At 40.1% G+C, this 22,828-nt stretch overlaps 1 protein-coding gene across 5 annotated transcripts in view; it reads right to left on the bottom strand.

Moving 5' to 3' along the window:
* Positions 1-22,828, bottom strand: part of myt1la (myelin transcription factor 1-like, a) — a 103,716-nt gene that overhangs the window by 5,648 nt on the left and 75,240 nt on the right. For 2 of the 5 annotated variants that reach the window (XM_084737764.1, XM_084737769.1), the window contains exons 11-23: positions 21,871-21,981; positions 20,651-20,871; positions 15,753-16,051; positions 15,019-15,036; positions 12,670-12,894; positions 6,425-6,576; positions 6,176-6,244; positions 5,929-5,991; positions 5,729-5,812; positions 2,936-3,157; positions 2,606-2,697; positions 2,419-2,522; positions 2,132-2,275 (exon numbers count right to left, since the gene is read on the bottom strand). In XM_084737764.1, the coding sequence (XP_084593890.1) occupies positions 2,132-2,275; positions 2,419-2,522; positions 2,606-2,697; positions 2,936-3,157; positions 5,729-5,812; positions 5,929-5,991; positions 6,176-6,244; positions 6,425-6,576; positions 12,670-12,894; positions 15,019-15,036; positions 15,753-16,051; positions 20,651-20,871; positions 21,871-21,981 (1,804 nt within the window). The remainder of the gene's footprint in view (positions 1-2,131; positions 2,276-2,418; positions 2,523-2,605; positions 2,698-2,935; positions 3,158-5,728; positions 5,813-5,928; positions 5,992-6,175; positions 6,245-6,424; positions 6,577-12,669; positions 12,895-15,018; positions 15,037-15,752; positions 16,052-20,650; positions 20,872-21,870; positions 21,982-22,828) is intronic. The other 3 variants (XM_084737767.1, XM_084737766.1, XM_084737768.1) reach the window with 3 other exon arrangements.

Genomic DNA, 22,828 nt, shown 5'->3' with positions numbered 1-22,828 from the left:
AAAATACAGTCCAGATTGAAAAATACTCAAGTTACCATTTAACTGTACTGAAACAAAACTGGATGTGACATCGTTGGAAGTTTTCTTAGTTCACATATTTCTATAGATACAACTATGTGCCTATATATCCTATTATACATAAGTAAAAAGTCAGATTTGACCACTAATTTGGATCCAAGAACGAGGTCCTGCAGTGTGAATAGAGCCTTCAGTAGTTTATTCTTCTGGAAACAAGAAAATTCTACCAATTCTAACGTTTTGAATGTGAAAATTTCCACTCTGACGCAAGATTTCCAGGTTGTTTTAGAAGGGATAAAGATCAAATTCCTTGTTAAGACGGACATCTTTTCTTACAGTGTGATATGAAGCAAATCCCGCACATGAATGGAAGGACAGGAAGCTAAGAGTCCAGTTATCAAGCAACTCGGGTTCATACTGCTCAGAGAGAGATTATCCAATTAGCCCCAGTCTTCTTTCTACACTGAGACAACATGACGTCAAAACAGCCATGAGCACTTCACTGAAACTGAAAAAAACAAAAAAAAAGACGGGGCTGTTTCCTTTATGTGAAACTCTGTGAGGCGTTGTAAAGCACAGAAGAAGCACAGCATGGACTGCTGGGAAAAAAAGGTGGTGAACAGAAAGAAGCAGATGAGGAAAAAACCTGAGTGTCGCTACAGAAAAAAATGCTGGAGACGAGTTTTACACCTCCCTGGATTAAAATCTTTACTGTCCCACAAAGAGATTTCAGTGTTTAAAATAAAGCAGGAAACAAAGTTAGTTTGTTAAATGTAAAACAAACATCTGACAGAAGCTCCTTCAGATAAAATAAGTAATAAGTGTCTCAGCCACAGCAGATCACTTTTTTCTTGTTTTTGTTGCAGCTACTTTAATTACAGGGTTTCTGCAGGCTTCAACGAGTCAAATTTAAAACTTTTAAGACCATAATGAATGTAGTTTAAGACCTATTTCTGTCTAAAGGCACAGTGAGAAGACATGACAGATGTAAACTGTTTTACTGTGCAGCAGATCTCTGTGAGGCAGTGTACTGTGCATGCTTGTCATCATAGAAATAGACCATAAGATTGTGATGATGTTAATTGTGACTTCAGCGATATCTGCTGCCTTAACTCTGACACACAGCTCTGCTCAGCTCACCGGAGCAGCTGCAGTCTCTCCTCCGTCTGTGACACAGGTTTCAGTGTTGATTCGCTGTTACTCATGGGGAAAGTTTTTGTTGATCCGATCCGCGGTTCAAAACCGTGATATGACGTGAATCATGACTTTTGTGATCCGTTGCACCCCTGACATTACCCAAAAACTTAGTTAAAAGCAAACTGAATCAATGCACGTTTATATAAGTGACATTAACATCATAATTCAATTAATTTTTAAGACCTGTAAAAAAGCATATTTACATTTTAAGGCCTAAAATTCAGATTATTGAATTTTAGACTGTTGAAGACTTTTTAAGGATCTGTAGAAGTTCACGTGAAACTGGCCAGCTAGCTAGCTAGCGATCCCTGCAGGTGCTAGCTTGCTGCTGTGCCAGTTTGTGGAGCTTCTTAACACTGAAAACACTGGAGCAAAGGTTAGCATCGTGGCTAGGCAAACATTAGCATTTAGCAGATGCCTGGAGGGGCGTAATCAATCAGAGGCAGAGTAGAGGCGGGACTTCCCACAAGGTATCCTGCGCAGGGGTGGCCAGTGAGTCATGACAGCCTCTCCTTCTAACAACTGTTATAAGAAATATGAACATGCTCTTATTGGGTGGGTAGCCTAGTTAACCAACTAACTACAAACCACTTATTACCTACCAAAATAAAATGTTCTTTTCTTGCGAATTGTTACATTTATTTCTTAAATTTTGTGAGTCATTCTTCAAAATATTATGATAAACAGATGAGGTTTCTTCTTTGAGTAAGTCAATTTACCTTCCAATTTAAGATAATTTGTCTGAAATTATCCTAAGACAAAATCTAGACAAATAAAACATTACTTTATAAGCTTATTGTATATATAAAGATTTTAAAAAGGTTCTATTTAAGCATAAGACTGTAAAAAATAAAAGCGTTAACAAACCATTCTTCTCAGGCTGGTTTTGTAAAGGTGCAGCTGACTCCTTTCTTACCATGTGTGGAAGCTGGATGTTAGCTAAGCTGTTGATGAGCGACTGGCTGAGGTTGGCCAGCTCGTGCAGCAGCGAGTCGTTCTGCTGCTCGATCACCTTGTTCTCCTCCTCGATGGACTTCAGGTTGGTCTCCATGGTGGTGATCTACCAGACGAGGAAATAAATTATCAGCATGGTGATAATTTAATGGAGAGATGACAGGAAACGAGTGGGAGAGATGCATCAAACGTCCCACACTGAATTTGAATCAGGGATCCATATATGCATTTATTCTATACTTGTCTTACTTGTGTCCTCAGTTTTATCATATCTGATTCCACTTGATTGTTGGACTCGTTCAGATCTTTGATTTCTTCATCCAGCTGTTTGATTTCTTCATCATTTTCGATGCCTAAAAACACAAACAACTTTTAATTTGATTCAGATAAATGTTTGTTTTTCTGTTTCGGGGTAGGGATAGAGTTTGACTCTGACCTTTGCTTGCTCTTTGCTTGATTGTCAGCATGTCCACGCTGCTCATCCTGGCCTTCTTCATGGCCGAGGTGGCACGGGGACAACCGGAAAGACTGGAATAAAACACACACATATTGACGAGGTGACGACTGTGATGGATTATCAGTCTGCTGCAAGTTTGCAAATCTGTGCTGGTTGATTTCAATTTTAGAAATGAATTGAAGCCACGTGGTGTGCTGCAAAATGATCATCGGGATAAGCATCACAGAGCTGAGGTAAGTTTTCAATATGTATAAGTAAAACAGAGAGAAGAAAAATCAAAAAACTGATGTGACACAAAGCCACACCCACCTCCGATGGGTCAGGAAGCTCCCGCTGACATGTCCTGAGCCGTCGCAGCCCGGGGTCGGGCAGCTCATGCCGTCCGTCTTGCCAGATTTCCAGACAAACTGCGAGCCGTTGACGTAGCTGTCCTTCTGCCTCTTTGCCGCCAAGGGGCAGCCTGACGCGCTGCGGTGGGAAGCGTACTTCCCCGTCACGTGACCCTGTCCATCACAGCCCGGCACCGGACACCTGAGAGGGAGAACAAACACAGTATGCTGTAGTCCACAGTAACAACCCTGGAGCTGCACATAAACAAAATACCAACAGCAATAAAGACTAATAAACAGAAAAGGTTCTCTAGTGTCTTTTCCAACACTTACAAGCTGTAAAAAAGCTCAAAATAAAATATTTAATTAATCAGCTAAATGCGACAGTGACACATACAGATGCTGCAACCTCGTTTAAAGTTCACTACATTTTTGTCATATTACCAACGACAGAAAAACACTCATAGTCATTGGAAAAGAAAGTGTGGGGTTTGGATTGAAGAATGAACACTGGACCTTTAGACGATCAACAGTGCATGTCATTTTCAACCACCCAGCCAGATCAGCCGGATACACCGCTGCAGACCACACCAGGAGCGGAGGAGGAGAGTGGAGATAAGAGCCATGCTAACCCAGCTTTAGTCTCCCATAGCCAGACCTCTGTCCACAGCGCTCAGCGCTGGAGAAGTGCTGTTAGCTTGTTGTACAATTAGCGTCCCAGGTGCTAATTTGGCATTTTCAGCGTGTAGCTAGCAACAAGGAGGTTGATCTTGTTTCCTGGGGAAAACGTACCTAGCGGACACTGCAATGTGACTGTATGTATTATATTCTAAATTTAATTATCTGTATATATGTTCTGTTTGATACCTGCTGCCTCACATGCCACCAGAACTCCATTTAAACTTCCATTTATTGCACTAAAACATGAAAAACTGGTGCAGTCTTCTAAAAAGTGTCCACTTCCAGTCTGTTCGGGACTCTGTTAATGAAGGATTCACAGAGTCACGACTCACCTCCTCACCTACACCCCCCTTCTCCTCCTCCCCTCGTCCCCTGCAAGGCCTCCAGGCCACAGAGGTGTAACCATGAGCAGGACAGACACCCCTCACTCTGCAGATGACACCTCCTCAGCTCGCAGACACTCCGCTCTGCCTCCTGCATCCCAAAACGCCCTTCGCGGTGACATTTGGGCTGATTAGAATGAGCCGAGCGTCAGCGGGCCGCTCCCCAGCCGAGCTCAGGTTAAGCTTAATTATAATTTCACTGTTAATGATGATGGCGGACGGAACAGAGGTGGCAGCAACAGCTGGCTGCAGACTGACACCGGCTGAACTTTAGCTTATTCACAAGGTCGTATTGGCTTAACATTATGGCTCCGCTTTAACGCAAATGTCAAACGCTCACTAGTGCTAACCTTTGCTGGACGCGGCCTGCTGGGAGCCGGAGGTGAAGTGGAGGACTGACCACAGCTCCTCTCTAAAATATTCTTTCCTAAAGTTAGAAAGGTCAGCGCACACAGGCAGCATTTTAAGAGAAAGTAGACGGATGAATCTGTCAACGTCATGACAGGCATCACCGTAACGTGGCTGCTGCACGTTCCATTTACACCCCAGCAAATATGAAGCTAGAAAAATGGTTTTATACACAAAGCAGAAATTTTGATTTACTTTTTCAGACAAACAAACAAACAAAAACTTTTCATTGACACTTAATCTGTCCCCAACCCAAAGATGGAGTAAAGAAACCAGAACATATTCACATTTAAAGAGCTGGAATCAAAGAATTTTGACTTTTTTTTGCTTAAAAAAAATTACACAAACCTATTAATCACTTATCAAAATAGTTAATAGTTGACAACTAATCCATTCATTAATTGTTGCAGGGCTAAATATTTTGTTTTTATATTCATAACTACACTAATTATTATAGAGAACAATTTTGAAAACCTATTTATTATTTAAGTCATTTATAAAGCAAAAAATCCAGAATATCACTGGTTCCAGCTTCTAAAATGTGAAGATTTGTTGCCTTCCGCTGTTTTACGTCATTGTAAACTAAATATCTTTGGGTTTTTGACTGTTGATCAGACAAAACATGTGATTTAATGCTGGGCATTTTTGAACAGATCTTCTCAACGTGCGTCTCAACTGACCATTATCAGATCTCACTTCCCCAATCTGTGTAGCGCTGAGGAGTGGCGGCCCAGATATCTTTCTCTGTAGTTGGTGGAGACCAAAACAAAAGCTAAAAACGAGACTTCGATCCATCAGACTTCCAGAAACATCACCAGAATCATTACTACGAGTGGCTCTTTACATGTTCATGGTTCATATTTGGACGTGTAATTAATCAATTTTAAAAGATGATGATAAAACAGCTTCTTTACTGAGCTCAAGTAGTCAAAAAAGTTATACTTTGCTCTCAGATGAGTTTATTAATAACTTATTAAATGAATGGTTTTAAGTTATTATACACTTTCTGTTTGTTCTGTCAATATCCTCTCCAAAGACTGCGTGTGTATTATTTATTTTTTATTTTGGACTGAGATACTTCAGGTTTCAGCTGAGAAACCAAACGATGTGACTGGATGTGATGAAAGTATTATCATGTCCTCCATTAATTAGAGGTGTGGAGGCAAATTAAGAAAGTAGAGTGTATAATTTAGTAACCTGAGGTAATGAAATAAGTTGTAAGAAGGAAGGATTTCTAACAGTTCTCCCCCGAAACGTCCCAGGCTTCATATCAAAGCTACGAAGCCTCTCAGAAACCTTACTTGATTGGCTCCTGGTCGTCCTTGTCCTCTTTGCTGTGGAGGATTTTGATGCCACTCTTCTTGGCTCGTGGACAACCGGACAGACTGCAGGACCGAAGACAAATAAAAATAAACGTCTACAGTGAAGCTCTGAATGTTTTTGTTGCGGTTGCATGCGAGGCTGCAGGCAGTTGTAGCTGTGGTTACTGTGGTTACTGTACCTCCTGTGGGAGGCGTAGTTTCCGGTGATGTGTCCAGATCCATCGCAGCCGGGGGTCGGACATCTGAGGCACAAACAAACACAAGGATTAACCAGCGCCACAGGAGGTCAGGTGAGGATACCGAATGAGCACAGGTTTGTAGTTTCAGACTCCATCCGAGGCTCCAAACTGCTCAGACGTCGTCGTCTTGTTCGGTGGTCTTGACTGCAGCTCTGCTGCGAATAAGTTCAAAACTGCATAGACTCACTTGAGTTCTTGTGCGTTGGTCGTCATCATCCCGCGGATGCTCTTGTCGGCCAGCTGGCAGCTTGACAACCTGCAGGAGGAAAAGAGAAACAAACAGGTTATTAATTTGTTCCTCCTCCTCTTGTAGATGTGTTTGACTTTGTTTACTATGTATTGTACGTCTCAAAGGCCAGTTTCCCATGAAGGGACGATAAACTGAAGTTCATTACAGCATCGTGTGTAATAAGTTAGACGTATGGCTGAGTCTTACGTGATGAGCTCCTTCTTGCTCTCCTTGCAGGGCGGGTACTTGTGGTGTTTGGGGCTGGGCATGGTGACCTCGGCCGGGTAGCGCTGCTCGTCCAGCAGCTCCTGGAAGGGATCCAGCTCGTCGCTCTGGTGCAGGGACGAGAAATAAGCAGACTACAACATATCACTACAGGCTCAACGTTCACATATTCACACAAAATACAACTCGACAATATATAATACAGTATGTTTCCATTTGAGACGCAGAAGATAAGTTGGTTTGTCCACATGAAAAAAAAGAATATTCATCTTATTAAGTTATTTCTTTTAGTGTTTTTCTCATTTTTTCACTCTCTTGCCTGCTTGTTTTGAAAAGAGGCACTGGTAAATTTTTAATTTTCAAAACATTTTACTTTTAACAGATATTTACAGATATTTTACGTGTTTTTTTTTAAGAACAGTACTGAACCACAGGTCATAGGATCATATCTGTTTTGTCCAATAAATGGACATGCAGTTTTGATTTTTTTCTTATGTAGGCTTTATTCTGCTTTTTATGTCTGTGTATTTTGTGTTCCTATAAATTAATACCTCTCAGTGTAGCGTAATGATATCCTGTCTGAAATCTTTACAAACATTCATTTTCTACTTTTATTACTGAGACTGATAAATACTTAATTGACCATCAGAAAGTCTTGACATTAAGAATAATTATATAGAAATAACTTCTTCTCACTGATGGTTTTGTTTGATCATATAGAGGCTGTTTGTTTCATCACCGGTTAAAAATTCCTTCTAGTCGTGTTAAGAAAAATCACCAGCTCTGGTTTGGTGTTAATTCACTGCACCAAGTGTGATTTAGCAGCTTTTCTGATAATCGATATGATTAAAATGTATCACAGTGTTTCATGGGGAGTTCAGAATTTATTAAGAACCTTGAAATGATGATGTTCAGACTCCATTTTTATTCTTATCTTATCAATGACAAGGAACTAATAATTATATCTCAAAGCTGAATTATGATTTTAATTATGATCAACAGAAAAATAATCAACAACTATTTATTTTAATATTGAAGTCATCATTTTGGTCCTTTTCAAGCAAAAATGCCACGTATTTCAAGTTTCTGGCTTCTCTTTTGTGAGTATTTTCTGATTTTTTTTTAAATCTTATATGATAATAAACTGAAAATATTTAGGTTTTTGATTATTGGTCGGACTAAACATGACACTGGGCCCCAGAAAATTACAATTTTTACATTATTATTAATTATTTAATTGTTTTCTGGCAATTTATAAACCACAGAAATATGTTATAATAACAATATGAAAAAGTCATGAGCAATTAAATAATAAGACAGTCTGAAAATCTCACTATTATATTTGAGAATCTGTTTTTCTTTGTGTTGTTGACATTTAATTTGTGTTAATAAAATAAGAGTGTCTAAAACACAGGCAAGCCTTACCATCAATTTTTTTTCCATCATCTTTTTAAGCAGTTAATTTGTGCTTTATGGGACAAATATTGTAAATAAATCAATGAAAACAGAGAGATCTCTGCTGTGTGGTTGATGAACACACACCAGATGAACTTGTCTGTGTGCTGATTTTATTATTTTCAATGTTCCTCTCCCATGCAGTGTCTGTAAAATCAACTGCAGGTGAGAACAAGCATCTTTCCTCGTGTTTCCTGTATCATTTGATTATTTCCTCCTCATGCTGAAGCTTCAGTGAAATAAATCCGCACCAGTTAACCAGTCCTCTCTCCCTCTGCACCAGTTGGAGCTTCAGTGGCTGTGAGCGCTGCAGTCTGCTCTGCAGTCCACACATCACACCTCCTCAGTCGGGAGGAGAAATCGTTCAGGACTGTCTGGAGAAAATCCCATCAGCCTGCGAGCTCCGGGCTCCGGCCTCCTCTGCAATGTCGTGCTTCATTAACAAACGCAATTACTCTCCTGATTAAAACCTTTCACTTCGCCGCTCTGAATCCAACGAGGCAAATGTAGCAATTTGCTGCATGGATTGCTCTGTGTGATATCAGATCTGTGAGGATTTAAAGCGTGCAGATGATCTATCATGTTTTACTTATGTATTAGAGGTGTAATTCAGCATTTTAATGCACCGTGCTCCGAGCTCCTCGAGCGTTCAGTCAGAGAGCTGCTGCAGCTCAGACGCAGTGCCGCTTCTGACCACATGAGAGCGCACTGAGCCTGCAGGACAGGGGGCTGCAGCCACCCTCTCTGCCACGGTTATTTACCAAACTACTGAAAGTAAAACCCGTCTCCCTTTACTCACAAACTATAGAACAGAAGCTACTTATCAAATTTCTTCTGACTTAAAAATGCTCTTAGGTTTATGAGAAGGTCCAGAGTCTCTCACAAGAGTTTCCTGTCAGAGTCTCCCCTGGTTTGGAGAAACTGAAGGTTTATTTTTAATTCAGAATAAGGCAGTTTTCATGACTGATTTGATAGGATTTTACACCATTTTTCTTTCTTTTCTTCCCCTTTAGTTCTACTTTTTCAAACACTGCTTCAGAGGATTTTAATCATGTCTGCAAACAACAACAAAACTAAAGGTGATTTAGTCTGAAATCACTTTTTTATCATCTGTATGGCCCATACGGAAACAATAGAAACAAAACTCCAATACTAAATGTTTATATTTCATATGTATTGTATGTCTTATAAGACTTTTATGTCTCATATTAAGGTTTACTCACACTGAAAAAATTAAAACAGTTTAGTTTAATCTGAAATAAATAAAAAATAGGTTGAGTCCGAAACATAAATTAGACAGTTTTGTTTAAATGAATAAACTAAGAATTTTCAATCATTAGAATGAGAAAATGAGTTTTACTTTTTTCAGTTCATGGAAGTAACCACTTTTGCATTTTTGTCATAGAATATAATTACAAGAATTAAGTATGAATCAAATAAACATTACGTTTGTTGTTTATAAGTTAAGTGCATATTTTAACATGTCTTATAAAAACAGGCTTTATATGTATAAATAAATACAATTATATAAATGTTCTTTGTTCTGTTTTTTATTTGGATGTCTTCATGTAAAATCTTGCAAGGTTTTTAAACAATACATGGAAGATTTCAGATTCACTAACAGTTGCATTTTGTCATTTAAGTTTGACATTACACATTTCTACTAAACATATTGTATCTGGTTTGATATTACTAGATAAAATATATCTTCCTCATATGTACTGTATGTCTAAAATCAGTCTTGTGTTTTGCAGAGTAACATATCACTGAGTAAAATGTAAGAATTTCAGACAACAAGTAAACCTCTGGTTGCGTCTTTGCAATGTAGAGCACCACAATTTACTTTCCTCAGTTTATCTGAGTGTCCAGATTGTATATGTATAAAGTCACATACGTACATAATGATGCAAATGATGATAAAGTGTCTGAAATGTTAATTTACTGCTCACTGTAAAGTACCCAGTGTTGTGACTGCAACAATTAATACAATTTCAACAAATCTCTTTGCACAACCTCGCATTCTGTCCAATCAAAGCAACTTTTCATGAAATTTGACCAATTATTGTAGCTTCCTGCGAGGTCCACCAATCATGAGCAGTCCCCCGCACGAAATCATGCCTGTACGACTCGATGAAATGTTTTATTCTTTTTTAAATTTGGCACAGGTACTGAAAAGAACACAATGTTTGTCATTGTTCTCGACATTTAGCAACGCTCTGTGCACTTACTATTTTATAATCCTGGGCCTTTTTGGTGAGGTTACTTAGAACAGAGTGTGGTTTTATTCTCACCAGAACAAGGTGCTGTTGATTTTTAAAGAATTATAAAAAAAAAAAAAAATCAACTTTTTTTTTTTGCAATTTTCACTTGTTCGCACAATTCCATTGCAAATGATGCCTAAAAATATAACCGTTTTTAGAAAAGCTGCTGCATCAATCTCCAAAAAATCCTGTTGTTGTTCTAGCCTCTGAGCAGACGTGTGAATGAATGAATAAATGAATGAATGAATGAACTTTCATGCACAGAACACAGCTCAAAGTGCTTTACAATTTCGCAGCAAATAAAAACACAACAACAAAATTCACCCACAAAATAAAATAAAATTAAAATTTGAACACTTAGTTGTAAGTAATAACGAATAAGTCACTTGAAAATGTGTCGTATTCTTCTCTTTCAGCAAAGAACTTTTTTTAAAGTTGAAGTTAAAAAAGTGTAATAATTCTCAGACGTTTGATAAAAACAGGTCCTGATCTGATTAAAATGAGCTTCATGCTGCCTGATTATCATTTAGAACATTTAAACTCCCTCTCTGCACCGACCGACACATTTTCTTCTTTTATATCAAAGTTTTTAAAACTCAGTCAACATATTTTATTTCCTTCAGCTTCTGTTACAGCAGCTATCTTTGTCTTTGGCCTTTTCTTACTATTTGGCTCAGCAGCGATGCACAACTTTGCCAAACTCCGTCGCTCTGTGCAGTTTTCATGCCTTTGGTTGGTGAAGGTGTACATACACACATTGTGGACCTTTCCAAACTCACAAATTTCCCTCTTATGTATGTAAAGTGATGCAAAAATTATGCATACTAGCGAGCACAAGTCCGCCCTCGCAAAATAAGCCCACAACTTCACTACAGTCCTGTTCTGCTATGCATCAGGGGACCAGCATCCCTTTAAACAGCTTATAAAGCGTAATCATCTCTTAATCTATGCACGCACCCTTTAATATAAACTCTGGGTTCTTTAAATCTCTCAATTTCATGCTTCAAATTATCCTTACTTGCCATGATTAGGGGACAGGCTGCCTAAATATTAAATTAGGTGGTTAAAGCCCTTAATCATAACTGTAAGGGCAGAGTGTGGAGCATGAACAAGTTCAATTTGATCTAAAAATGATTCAGTATTTTAACTTTCATGTCTTATTAAACGTATGTTACATTAATCTTCAAATAAAAACTTTAAGGTGGTTTTAAGGTTTCAGAGTTAAATCTCTTTGCCTCTTTGCCAATCTGTTTGTCTGTCAGTGTAAATAAGTCCATTCATTCTGAGGTACTTTAGATTTGATCATATGACACCTGTAAACTTTGAACTGTGAGCTGCACGATGATGATATCAGCTGCAGAGAAATTTCAGACTTCCAAGGGAAAACTGTCAACTTTATAAACTAACTTCAAAGTTAGAAATTGTGTAAATCCTGAACTTTCACTGTCCATGTTAGTGAAGAATAAGTTCTGCACACTGGATTTTTACAGCACCTAAAAGAGCATTTACAGTGTGTTAAAAGAGTGTATTCATAGAACATGCTCATGTGTTTAGTGGAAGGTGAACTCAACATATCTGTTTGCAATTAATGAATGAAAACATGAGGGTCCTTGACTAGTGAAAGAGTTAATGATGATCATGAACCGTGTTTTATGGCGCGTGGCATGGCAAACAGACAATTCAAGCTCAGTTAGCAGTGCTGCTGAAGCTAATTCATAGGTCAATCTGAGTTTTATGAACCAATCAGTACAGATTCCAAAGGAAATTTTGTCAGACTTAGCGCCTTAATTGTGCCTGAAAAGTTGAGACCATCAAGGCCAGATGCCGACAGAATTCTGTCCGAAACCGTCCCAAACCTCATTGACATATTTTTAGCCCAAACCCGATTACAGCCCAACATTTTTCTTGACAAGCTTCCTTCTGTGCACCAAACAGTAGAAGTTTTCAGTGACAGAAACAATACATGCAGGAAACTGGAACTGGCAACGACTAAATTGGGGGAAAAAAATGCAAATAAATAAATAAATATAGTACAATCCGAACCAGCCGTGAGCCTGTGAACTATGTGAGAAATAAGGCCCGACCCAAACTTGTCGGGTCCGGCCGGGTCCCATCGGGTTCAGGCACAGATCTCAAGCTCTAGTCAGAATCCGAGAAACAAGTCAACCACATCAGCGACAAATTTGAAACGACAAATCAAGTCCAGTCTGTGAGTGACTGATTATCACCAAACATCATCAACAAAGGGTAAAACCACGAGCTAACAGCCACAAAGTTCCTCCATCCAGGTCAAACTCACAGCGTTTTGTAGAGGATTTGTTACCTTAATTTTCAAGCATGTAAACTGACTTGTTCAGTGACAAAACATACATACACATTGTCTGTGATTCTATTCGGTAATTTAGCTAATTTGGAAAGTGAGCTAAGGCACCTCTGTGGTTGTTAAAATGCAAACTGAACTCTGATCTGTTGATTCTGAACTCTGCAGGGTGACGTAGACCTTCCTGTTACCTCTTTGTGGTCCTGCTCGTCTCCCAGCCGTTTGATCTTGGTGTAGTCGACGGGCAGGTCCCAGCAGTCGGCTTCGCTCAGCTGGTAGCAGCGGCTGCTGAGCAGAGCCTGCCGCTGGGGCGACATCGGCTGCAGGGGGGTTAACACCGTCCCGCTGCCCTCGGGACCACCAGGCTGACCGGCCACGTCCACCGCGCCGCTGTCGTCCAGGTCGCCAACCGGACTCTGACGGAGACAGGCAGGGAGAAAGAGATGATGATGATCAAAGACATAAACATAAAAATGGCTGGTGACAATTCTGAAGGTTGGTGCAGAAAAGCAACTCTTTAAGTACATGACATGCTCACAATTCTTTAAAAAAACAAAATAAAGGAGTACAATAAAGGAGTACAGCTATTTATCACTCCATTATAATGAGGTTTGGGGACTCACAAGTCACATATTAAATATAAAAAGGTCAAAACCCTGACTTTTAGTCCCTAGTTTGAGCCAAGCTCTAGAAACTCTGGGTCCTACAACTCCCATAATCATTAGTCTCTCCCTGTGAACACTCCCATCTTTCAAACTTCATGTAAGCTGGGTATACACTGTATGATTTGAGCATGTTTTTTGACCCGATTTTTGAGCCCCATGACTCATTTTAGAGTGTAGCCCAATTTCAAGTTTGACGGTCGTCAACAAATCATCTGCTCTCATCGTACAAATGAATGAATGTCAGAAATTTTGCATGCCGAAGCAGAACTACGAGTCAATTCTTTAAGGTCAGCGCCTTTTTCTCACTGTGTCTGCATAAAGTGGCAAACATGGCATCTGAAATTGCCATGGTGACACGAGGCGTCATGTGGACAGAGAATATGGACAGTAAAATAAAACTAGCTTACCTCCAATTTTCATGGCAAAATGGACAAACCACACTGTCCCAGCCACCTGATCCCTATGATCCAGATACGCCAGCAACTTCTACCTGCCTCAGAACTTTCAATCAAATCTTTATTGGCAATTGTCAATATCCAGAGCGGTCTATGGGAGCTGATAGGCTGTTTTATTTTGTATTTTACACCTGAGGGTAAGCACTCAAGTTGTCACTTGACGATTAGACTATACAGTGTGAGCACATAAATTGTGAGCTTTGGCTTTACATCACAGAAGACTGACTTGTTCAGTATGAGGTGGAATTAAACCACATTTATAAACTTGTACAATGTATGCCCAACTTAGATAACACAGGTTTTCTGTTGAAAGACTGATGTCTCAAGTCATCCAGGAATAGAGTCCTGCACCAGGTTGGGGTATCTGTGGGTACCCAACGGGTGACCCGCAAAAATGTTGTGTAGGATTGTGTAGGAGGCAGGATTTTATTGTGAAAACCTATAAGACAACCTTTGACCCCACTTCCTGCCAAATAATGGGACATCACTGTTTGATCTGATAGTGCTATAGGCTAGCTAATAGCTTAAATGGAGGACATAAAGGCAAAAATAGCCAGAGGAGGATACTAAACTGTGGACAAAACATCATTGAAGTCCAAGATGGACATATGTCGTAGGGGCTTAAATTCACAGCTCTGGGTGAGTGTGGATTTGATTTAGAGATAATGCCAGGTAACGGGTCGGTTCTGGTTTTTAGCTTTGTGGGTGTGGGCAGGTTTGCAAAACTGGACACGTGCAGGACTCTATCAGGGAATTCCCTCATGACATCAAGGTTATTTTGCTCGTAAGTTCTCTCCCTGACAAGTAAACTGATCTTCACGTGTAAAATCAATGGAGTGACCATAGACAGTATAAGAGTGGAGAGGGTGGAGCTGGGGAGGCTGCCATGGTAACGACTTGACAAGTATGACAAGGTAGCCACACCCTACAACATACCCTGCTTTATCGCCTATTTTATTCTCAGTGGGACCATAATTTACAAAATGAACATCCTGCTGTATCAAACTAGAGATTGAGACCATAAACTCATTCAGAAACTGTTTACTGAGGTCGTAAATCAAGTGAAAAGTAGGATCATTTTCCCATAGACTTTCATGCAATCAGATTTCTTTTTGCAACCAGCGGAGTCGCCCCCCGCTGACCATTAGAAAGAGTGCAGTTTTTTGGTACTTTGACGTAAGTGTAAAAAAACCTCAGCTCATATATCAGCACCAGATTTTTAAGCTCTCAAATATCAACATGAGTATCTCACTCAAAGGTTTCAGTCAGGCTCTTGTGAGAGTCGGATTTGAACCAGTTTCAGACGATCTGGTCCATAGCTGTGTTACAAAAACATGAGCCAGCCACGAAAGCATCATCGTAATTATTTTCATAGTTCTGTCCATCATTTCTAACTGAAAAAATATAACACTGTACTCACCAAGTTGACTGCTGAGATCTGGAAACATGGAGAAAAAACAGTTTATCCACATTATCTAAACCATTTCCTTTAGAGGTTAAACAGCAAGAGAGAAAACTGTGTGAAAAACTATGTTAAGTGTAGAAGGTTTAGTTAAAACCATTCGCCTTTGTTTTCTTTGCAACCCGTCTGATTATCTGTTGTGTTTCTTGATCTGTCAGACTTCTTTTTAGTGATTCTACCGTCTTCCCAGATCCCAACAGTTACCTTGGATGGGTTTAATATTACTGACAGAAAAGAAGGTCAACACCACAATAATGAGGCTGAAGTCTCCTATAAAAACTCACTGTGATGAACATGAATTTAACCATCATTTTTAGTACTTCATTTGATATTCTCAGCACATTCTCACTCCCAGCTTGTCAAATACGGCAGCTTGGCCGGTGACCCTACACCTCAAACTATGACGCTGTAGGTACTCCTTTAGCATCAGTTTGGCATGTGCAGACTTCCTCTTCACATCACCTAATATAGGTGTGCCTCCAAAAATGACAGTAGAGAGCTACTTACAGCGCCATACTTTGAAGCACAGGGGCACTGACCAAGCTGCTTTATTTGATATGTTGGGACTAAAGTTTACCCTGTAAAAGTCAAAATAACGTTCTGATAATTATTGTAATGTTTATTTTTTCCTCCTGTGTGTGTGTATGTGACGTATGAAGGCAGACGTGTTTGTGCGTCCCGCCTCAGACTACCTGTGTCAGCAGGTCCTGGGGTTTCCCTCCCAGAGCGTGCGGGAGCTCCCTGCACCTCGTCGACAGGTTCAGGATGGCCGTGGCCGCCATGTGGGCCGCCTCCATGTCGTGGGTGTAGTCGAAGCTGCTCTTACTGCAGGTGCTGCTGGCGCTGCTTCCTCCTCCTCCTCCCTCTCCTCCTCCTCCACCTCCTCCTCCTCCTCCACCTCCTCCTCCACAGCTCAGGCTGCTGCTGCTGCTGGGAGCGTAGCTGCTGGTCGTACTGCTGGCCGGGCTCGACGTCTTACAGTAGCGCTTCGCTGTGGGGACGCGCACACACACACACACACACACACGTACGGTTGATTTGTGAGACTGATGCTGGCGTTCGGCCAAACTGTGCAGCAGATGGATTTTTACAGAGGATCCAAAATTACAAACAGAACGTCTGTTACATTTAAAATATGCAAAAAAACAACAACAACAACAAAAAAAACAATAAGTGGACAGATGAAGGGAAAGACAGAGAGACAGAAACTGAGAGGCTGGTGATTTTCTGTATTAAGATGAAAAATTAATTGATGTTTAAGGCTAATGAGGGCTGCCCCTTGGAAGTCAAAGATTTGAATCATCAGTCGGAGACCCGTCAGTCAACTGAGAGTCTTAAAGTCAAGCCGTCTTTTTGGGGGTGTTTCTTTGGCAGTCAGTGTGCAGTACAGGAGTAGCTGCAGAGTGACCACTCCTCCCTTTCCTGCTGCAATCTCTGCACATAAGGGGCAAGGCTTAAAACGAAATCGAATGTCTGTGACCTTTGACCCCTCAGGCAGCACTGCAGTAAAAACTGCATTAAAAGCCCACATCATTGTATAAAGGATACTACATGGACTCAGGAACACTTTGGAAAACCGTTGTCAGTAAACACAGTTTGTCTCTGCATCTACAAATGCAAGTTAAGACTCTACCATGCAAAGAGAAAGACATATATCAACAACATCCAAGAAACACTGCAGACTTCTCTGAGGCCGAGCTCATCTGAGATGGACTGATGCAAAGTGTGCTGTGGTCTGCTGAAAGGTACATACAGGTTTTGGAGCGACATATGCTGCCATCCAGACGACGTCTTTTTAAGAAACGTCCCTGCTTATTTCAGCGAGACGATGTCAAGACACATTGTGCACGTGTTCCAGCAGCGTGTCTTCAAAGTAAAAGAGTTCAGGTACCAGACTGACCTGTTGAGCACCTGAAGTCGTATATCAAGCAAGAACGAGAAACATTAATGAAAGATGTTGCAGGCGTCAAACTCAGAATGAGTGTATATTTATATATAAAAAATAGTAGTCTTTGCAATCTGTTTTCATTTACATTTTACACAATGTCCCAACTTTTTTTTTTAGAATTGGGGTAGTACCAAAGTTAAAAAAAAAAACAAAACAACAGTTACATGACGAACATGAAGTGATGCTGTGCCTCCTGAAAAACACTGAAGTCTACAGTTCTCAAACTCCTCTTCTGACCTCATCCTATACATTAAAGTAAGTTGTTGGGCTCTTTCATACTTACCATAGGTGGATAATCTGGTATATCAATAACCAGAAAATGAGATTAAGACAGAATATAACAGATTTTTTCTTATAAAATGATGATGTTTTCCTTCTCAGCCCTATCAGTTTAAGTGCAGGCTATATTTAAAATATTTTCACAACTTTACCTTGCCATCAGATGGTCTTTTTCCAATGGGAAACTGCCATTATGTAAGCCAAATATCACTCTCTCCAAGGCAACCAAACTCCTTAAGGAAAAATGATAATTTTAACCTTGCAGAACGCCAGACTTTCTGGTCTTCCACTGCCTTGATTGGTTAGATAGTTTGTATTATTGTGTGACTTTGATGAATCTGAACTAAACTTTAAAACACTGAGGTGGAACAATAACACAAAAAAACCAACCGATCAAAGCAGTGGTAGATCAGCAGCTCACGTGTTGCGTGAGGTAAAATTACCTATTTTAACAATGGAGTTTGGTGGGTTTGAAGAGAGCGATATTTGGCTTTTATAACCATGTTTTCCCATCAGGAAAAGGCTGTCTGATGGCACTTAAATTGATATTGAATTTTGGGTGGACCATACTCATAAGTGACTTTAATCCACCCCTGAAAATAGTTCCCCCTGTTTCAATAACTTAATAAAACTGCCGTGATGTTTGATTATGTTTTAGGACCTTCTTTGTTATAGCAAAACTATATACTGAGACTGCATTTTTTCTGTCTTCAGTGGGAGTGAATGTGTTTGGAGCTGAGAGCCACAGACAGGGTAGGGAAATTGGAAAGTACTGAGAGACAGACAAACACATGTCTGGTTTTGGTCTTTTCATGGGATTTGTCGACATTAAGAAAAATACAAAATATCACCAGACGGGGAGACACAGAGAGGAGAAATAATACAGGCAGAGATGAAAAGAGAGAAGTCTAAAGGAACAAAGAAAAAGGGAGAAACAGATAGCGACTGTACGCTGGTGTGATGGTGAATCGGGTGCTCAGCAGGCTGGAGTGATGCTGATGGAGGGAAGGATGTTGGAACGGAGGGAGGGAGTCGTGACGGAGGGGAGCGCAGACACCTCGTCTAAAAAACCTCCCTCTTGCCTGCGTCTCACTAATGGCTCCCAGCCAAAGAAGCAGGGCTCGCCTCCATTATCTCTCTCCTGTTTCACAATCCCTCCATCTGCACCTCCTCCCACCCTCCCTCCATCCCTCCATCCACTGCTCAGAGAGGAGGCAGGCTCTTAGCTTGGCATTTCCATAACTCTGCTCTGCTTTCACTCTAGCCATGTGGAGAGGCGGAAAACACCGGCGCTTTCAGTGCTCTAACAAAGAGAATACACTGAGTACTGAGCATGTGTGTGTGTGTGTGTGTGTGTGTGTGTGTGTGTGTGTGTTGTCAGGCTTTTGTCGTCAAGTACAAAATGTTCTCCCTAGAACAGGAAAATGAATAGAAATCCCCCGTAGTGGGATCATTTTGCAGGTTTTATTCCCTTCAAAAAGACAAAGAACTGTCAGTGAACGACAGTAAGAAAAATCTGGAATGTAATGTCATGAATTTGCTGTTAATTTCCCTACAAGTATTACTGTTATATTATTTATTTATTTAATTTTTATGTATTGTTTTATGCTTTTATGACTACTTAATGAGTTGGGTAATATCTACTTTATACTTAATTTATTGGGTTTGTACTCTATTAGCGAGTGGTTTTGCTGGGTTTTGTCTTTTCCTGTCTTTAAAGGGACAGTTCAGATTATTTCCTATGGGGCTGTATGAGGTACTTATCAATAGTCAGTGTATTACCTACAGTAGATGCTGGTCAGACTCAGCACGCCTCAAGTTTTGAGAAGCCAAGAGGTATTTAGCCACTTAAAAAAGATCCACCTACACTAAATACACTTTATTCAGGGTTAATTGAATATATACATGATTTAGATGGCTATTGTTAAGTTGTTACTGATTATTATAATACCTTTCATACTATGTATTTGAACTTGTATGTAAAGAGCATACTTATTTTAAGTCATGACATGATCTTTTCCAAAACCTACCCAAGTAGTTTTGTTTCCTAAACCTGCCCACATATATGTAGTTTTTGCACATTTATTATTATTTAAAGTCTACCTGGACGTTGCATATTTATTATTACTATCCAAGGTGTCCTGCACGTCTAAAACTGACACTACAGGAGTACCTGCAGTGTCAAAGTTTGAAACATAGGGCCACAGGCCAAGTTTGTATTTGGCGAGCTGGGGGTGAGAATGTGTTGTCTATAAACATTATTGCGATGGTTACTGTAACGATGCAACTGATGTTTATAAGACTGTAAATGGTTAATAAATACTGTGTGGGGCACCTGTAAAAATTATTTAGATGGCCATTATAAAGTTTATAAATCTTTACATTTGCTTAATAAATGATTTATAAAGATTGTAAAAATATAAGTTGAATGTTTGTTAACAGTAAAATAACTATTAGCTAAAGTTTCACTAAATATCAGTTTACCTTTTATTAATGATGGTATATGGCTATATACATTTTAAGTTTTAAGTTACCGCAAAATCAGTAAGTTTAAGTGTGTATTTAGAACAATGTGACTGCTTTACCTTGCTGTCAGACAGCCTTTTCTAAAGGAAAACTGACGTTTTATAAGCCAAATACTGCTCTCTGCAAACCAACCAAACTCCATAGGCGAAATCAGCAATTTTAGCTCACAGAACACACGAGTTGCTGGTTTGTTGCTGCCTCAATCTGTTAGTTTGTTTGCGTTATTGTGCAACTATAATGTTCTAAGAGGGTAGTTCAGATTCACAAAAGTCACACAATAACACAAACAAGCTAACTGACTGGCATCACTAGTAAACCGGCAACACTAGTGTTCTGTGAGGTAAAATTACTGATTTCGCCTATGGAGTTTGGTTGGTTTGGTATCTGGCTTATATAACAGCGGTTTCATGTCGGAAAAAAGGCTGTCTGATGCTAAAGTGGTGAAAATATCCAACATAAACACTTAAACTGATCCCTTTTGTTGCTGACCCTGTCCACAGCAGTACATTGCTTAGCTTCTGTGCTGGCACTGTGGAGAAGTACCTCACACAACCCCACTTCAAACAATCCGAATTATCCCATTAAGACTGAATGTAACAGATTTTTCTTGGAAAGAATGATGTTAATTCTTATTATTCCTCTTCTCACTTGTACTATAGATGCAGCGTCTGTGTACTGCTGCCTCCCACTGTGACATATTTCTTTCCACCAGGAAGCCAAAAAAAGCAGAGAAATATCTGTAAACAAGAACACCAGAGCTCCTTTAAACAAAGGAGACAAATAAATGATAAATGATAGTCACATGATCTGATGTTGATGTGCGTTCATTTTTCTTACCATCGTATCCCTTTGGTGAGGTGTCTCGCCCGTGGTGGGACTTGTTTGTTGGGCCTCTCTTTCCATAGCCACTGTGCTGGCTGTCGTAGCCGGTGTAGTCGTAGCTGGTCTTGGAGTATTTTTCCAGCTCCTTGGCCAGGTTGGACCGCGGCGTGCTGGTGGGGACGTTGTTTTTGTAGCCATACTGAGGAATCTCCAGCTGCTTGACGAAACACATCGGCCTGAAAGGCAACCAAAGGCAAAAAAGGCTATGTTTGTGCACAGGGATTTCACTGCACCATTCAGCATCCCTGATTTTATTACTGTAAATATAACAAACATGTTTTCCAAAACTAGTTTTCACTGTCATCTTTGTTTCTCAAGACGATAGTAAACAAGACAAAGTGAACACTTTGTTCATGATGTATGCTGGAAATTTGACTGAACCATTCAGCATCCCTTCTTGATAAATAAATATAATAAACACACTGACTCCGGAGGGAAATGTTTGCATACTGCTCATTTCACTGTATCCTTGAACATCCTTGTTTTATGTGATATAAATAATCAAAAGGTTTCAAATCTTATGAAATAAACAAAAATAACATGGTATGTACTGTTGACTTTACTACACTATTTGGCATCTTTGATTTAAGAAACAATAATAATTAGTTTCAAGACATTTTCCAAAAGCCCTCTGTCTTATTGACTTTTCTGTCAGGCATGGCTATTACTGCACTATTGTACTTCCCAAGTTAATTCAAGAAAAGACTGCCAATGTGAAGGGATTTTACTGCACCATTTGTCATCCCCTGCTTTAAGTAATAAGGTTAAATATAACTTACTGCTGTCTTGCCAAAGCCGTCTTGTCTTATAGAATGTTTTGACAGGCATGGCTGAAATATTTTTACAGTGTTACTTTGCAGTTTTACTGCACTATTGAGCATCCCAACTCATTAAGGTTTATGTGATCTGTAGCTGCAAATGTGGAGATTTTACTGCACCATTCAGCATCCCTGTAAGAAAAAATGTAAATGTAATCTGTAGCTGTTTCTCAAACCTAAGATGGCAATAAACAAGACAAGGTTTGTGTTTCTAGTATGTGTTTAGATTTGAATGCACCATTCAGCATCCCTCATTAATATATGAAAATTAGAGGCTGCATTGCATGACAAAATACGAGATCCTTATTAAAGCACTTTTTTTTAATGTTGGTATGACTAATTCCGAATGGGTGGTACCTGAGGACACGGTCTGACGTCTGATTGGTCTTACTGCCGCTGTCAGTCGAGTGACTCTTCTCGTGGACCTTCGCCATCTTCTCTGCGGCAGCGATGGGACAGCCGGACAGACTGGAGGAGGAGGAGGAGGAGGAAGGGGAGAGAGACAGCACACGGCCTGGTTACACACTGTGCTGAACCCACACACACACACACACATATAGCATCTGGCTCTGAATGAAGAGAGGTTCAGCTGTCAGTAACAGCAGTTCAGAATGAATTATGAATTTGAAATGGCCTACTTTATGATGACTGCATATCTGACTGATGCCCTGACTAACTGACTGGTTTACAAACTCAAGTTTGACTGGTTACTGACTCACTGACTGGTTTACAGGTGTTGGTTTAGCCATTGAAAGGCTGATATTTTCATAGTATTTCTGGTGAAGACAGGTTTTCCTCAGAACTCCACAGCTCCCCTCGACTGCTGACATTCAGTCAGCATCTGAATAAAGTTGGTGTTGATTGGTCAGACAGTTGTTTACGTAGTGTTTACAAGTCACTGACATGGCGTTTCTGGTGTGAATTAGGGGGGAAAGTTTGTATTAAACTAAAACTTCTCTGTCTGTGTCTCACTCCCAAATTCTAACCAACTCACACACAGAAGGACTGAAATATTCTTATTGCCAACACACAATCAGTACACACACATTTTAAAGGTTGATAGGAGTGTGTGAGGAGTGTGTGACAGATCAGCACGGCGGCTGCTGCTGCCGCCACTATGGAGGCGTTTCCATGGCGACTGCCAGACATGAAAGCTGTGTGAGCTGGTAGCTAACAGTAGCTAAGCTAGCTAGCTAGCTACTGCTTTGTTTCCTCTCCCAGCGGAGCTGTGCTACATAACACACCCTGCAGCCACGTCTGAGCGAGTGTGTGTGTGTGTGTGTGCTTCTCTGTCTGCCAGCGCACGTGTGCTGCT

This window comes from Lutjanus erythropterus, chromosome 15 (assembly GCF_056507025.1).
Source record: "Lutjanus erythropterus isolate fLutEry1 chromosome 15, fLutEry1.hap2, whole genome shotgun sequence".
Lineage (NCBI taxonomy): Eukaryota > Metazoa > Chordata > Actinopteri > Lutjaniformes > Lutjanidae > Lutjanus > Lutjanus erythropterus.
Note: the sequence above shows the minus strand (reverse complement) of the source record. Positions and strands in the feature narration are given on the sequence as shown.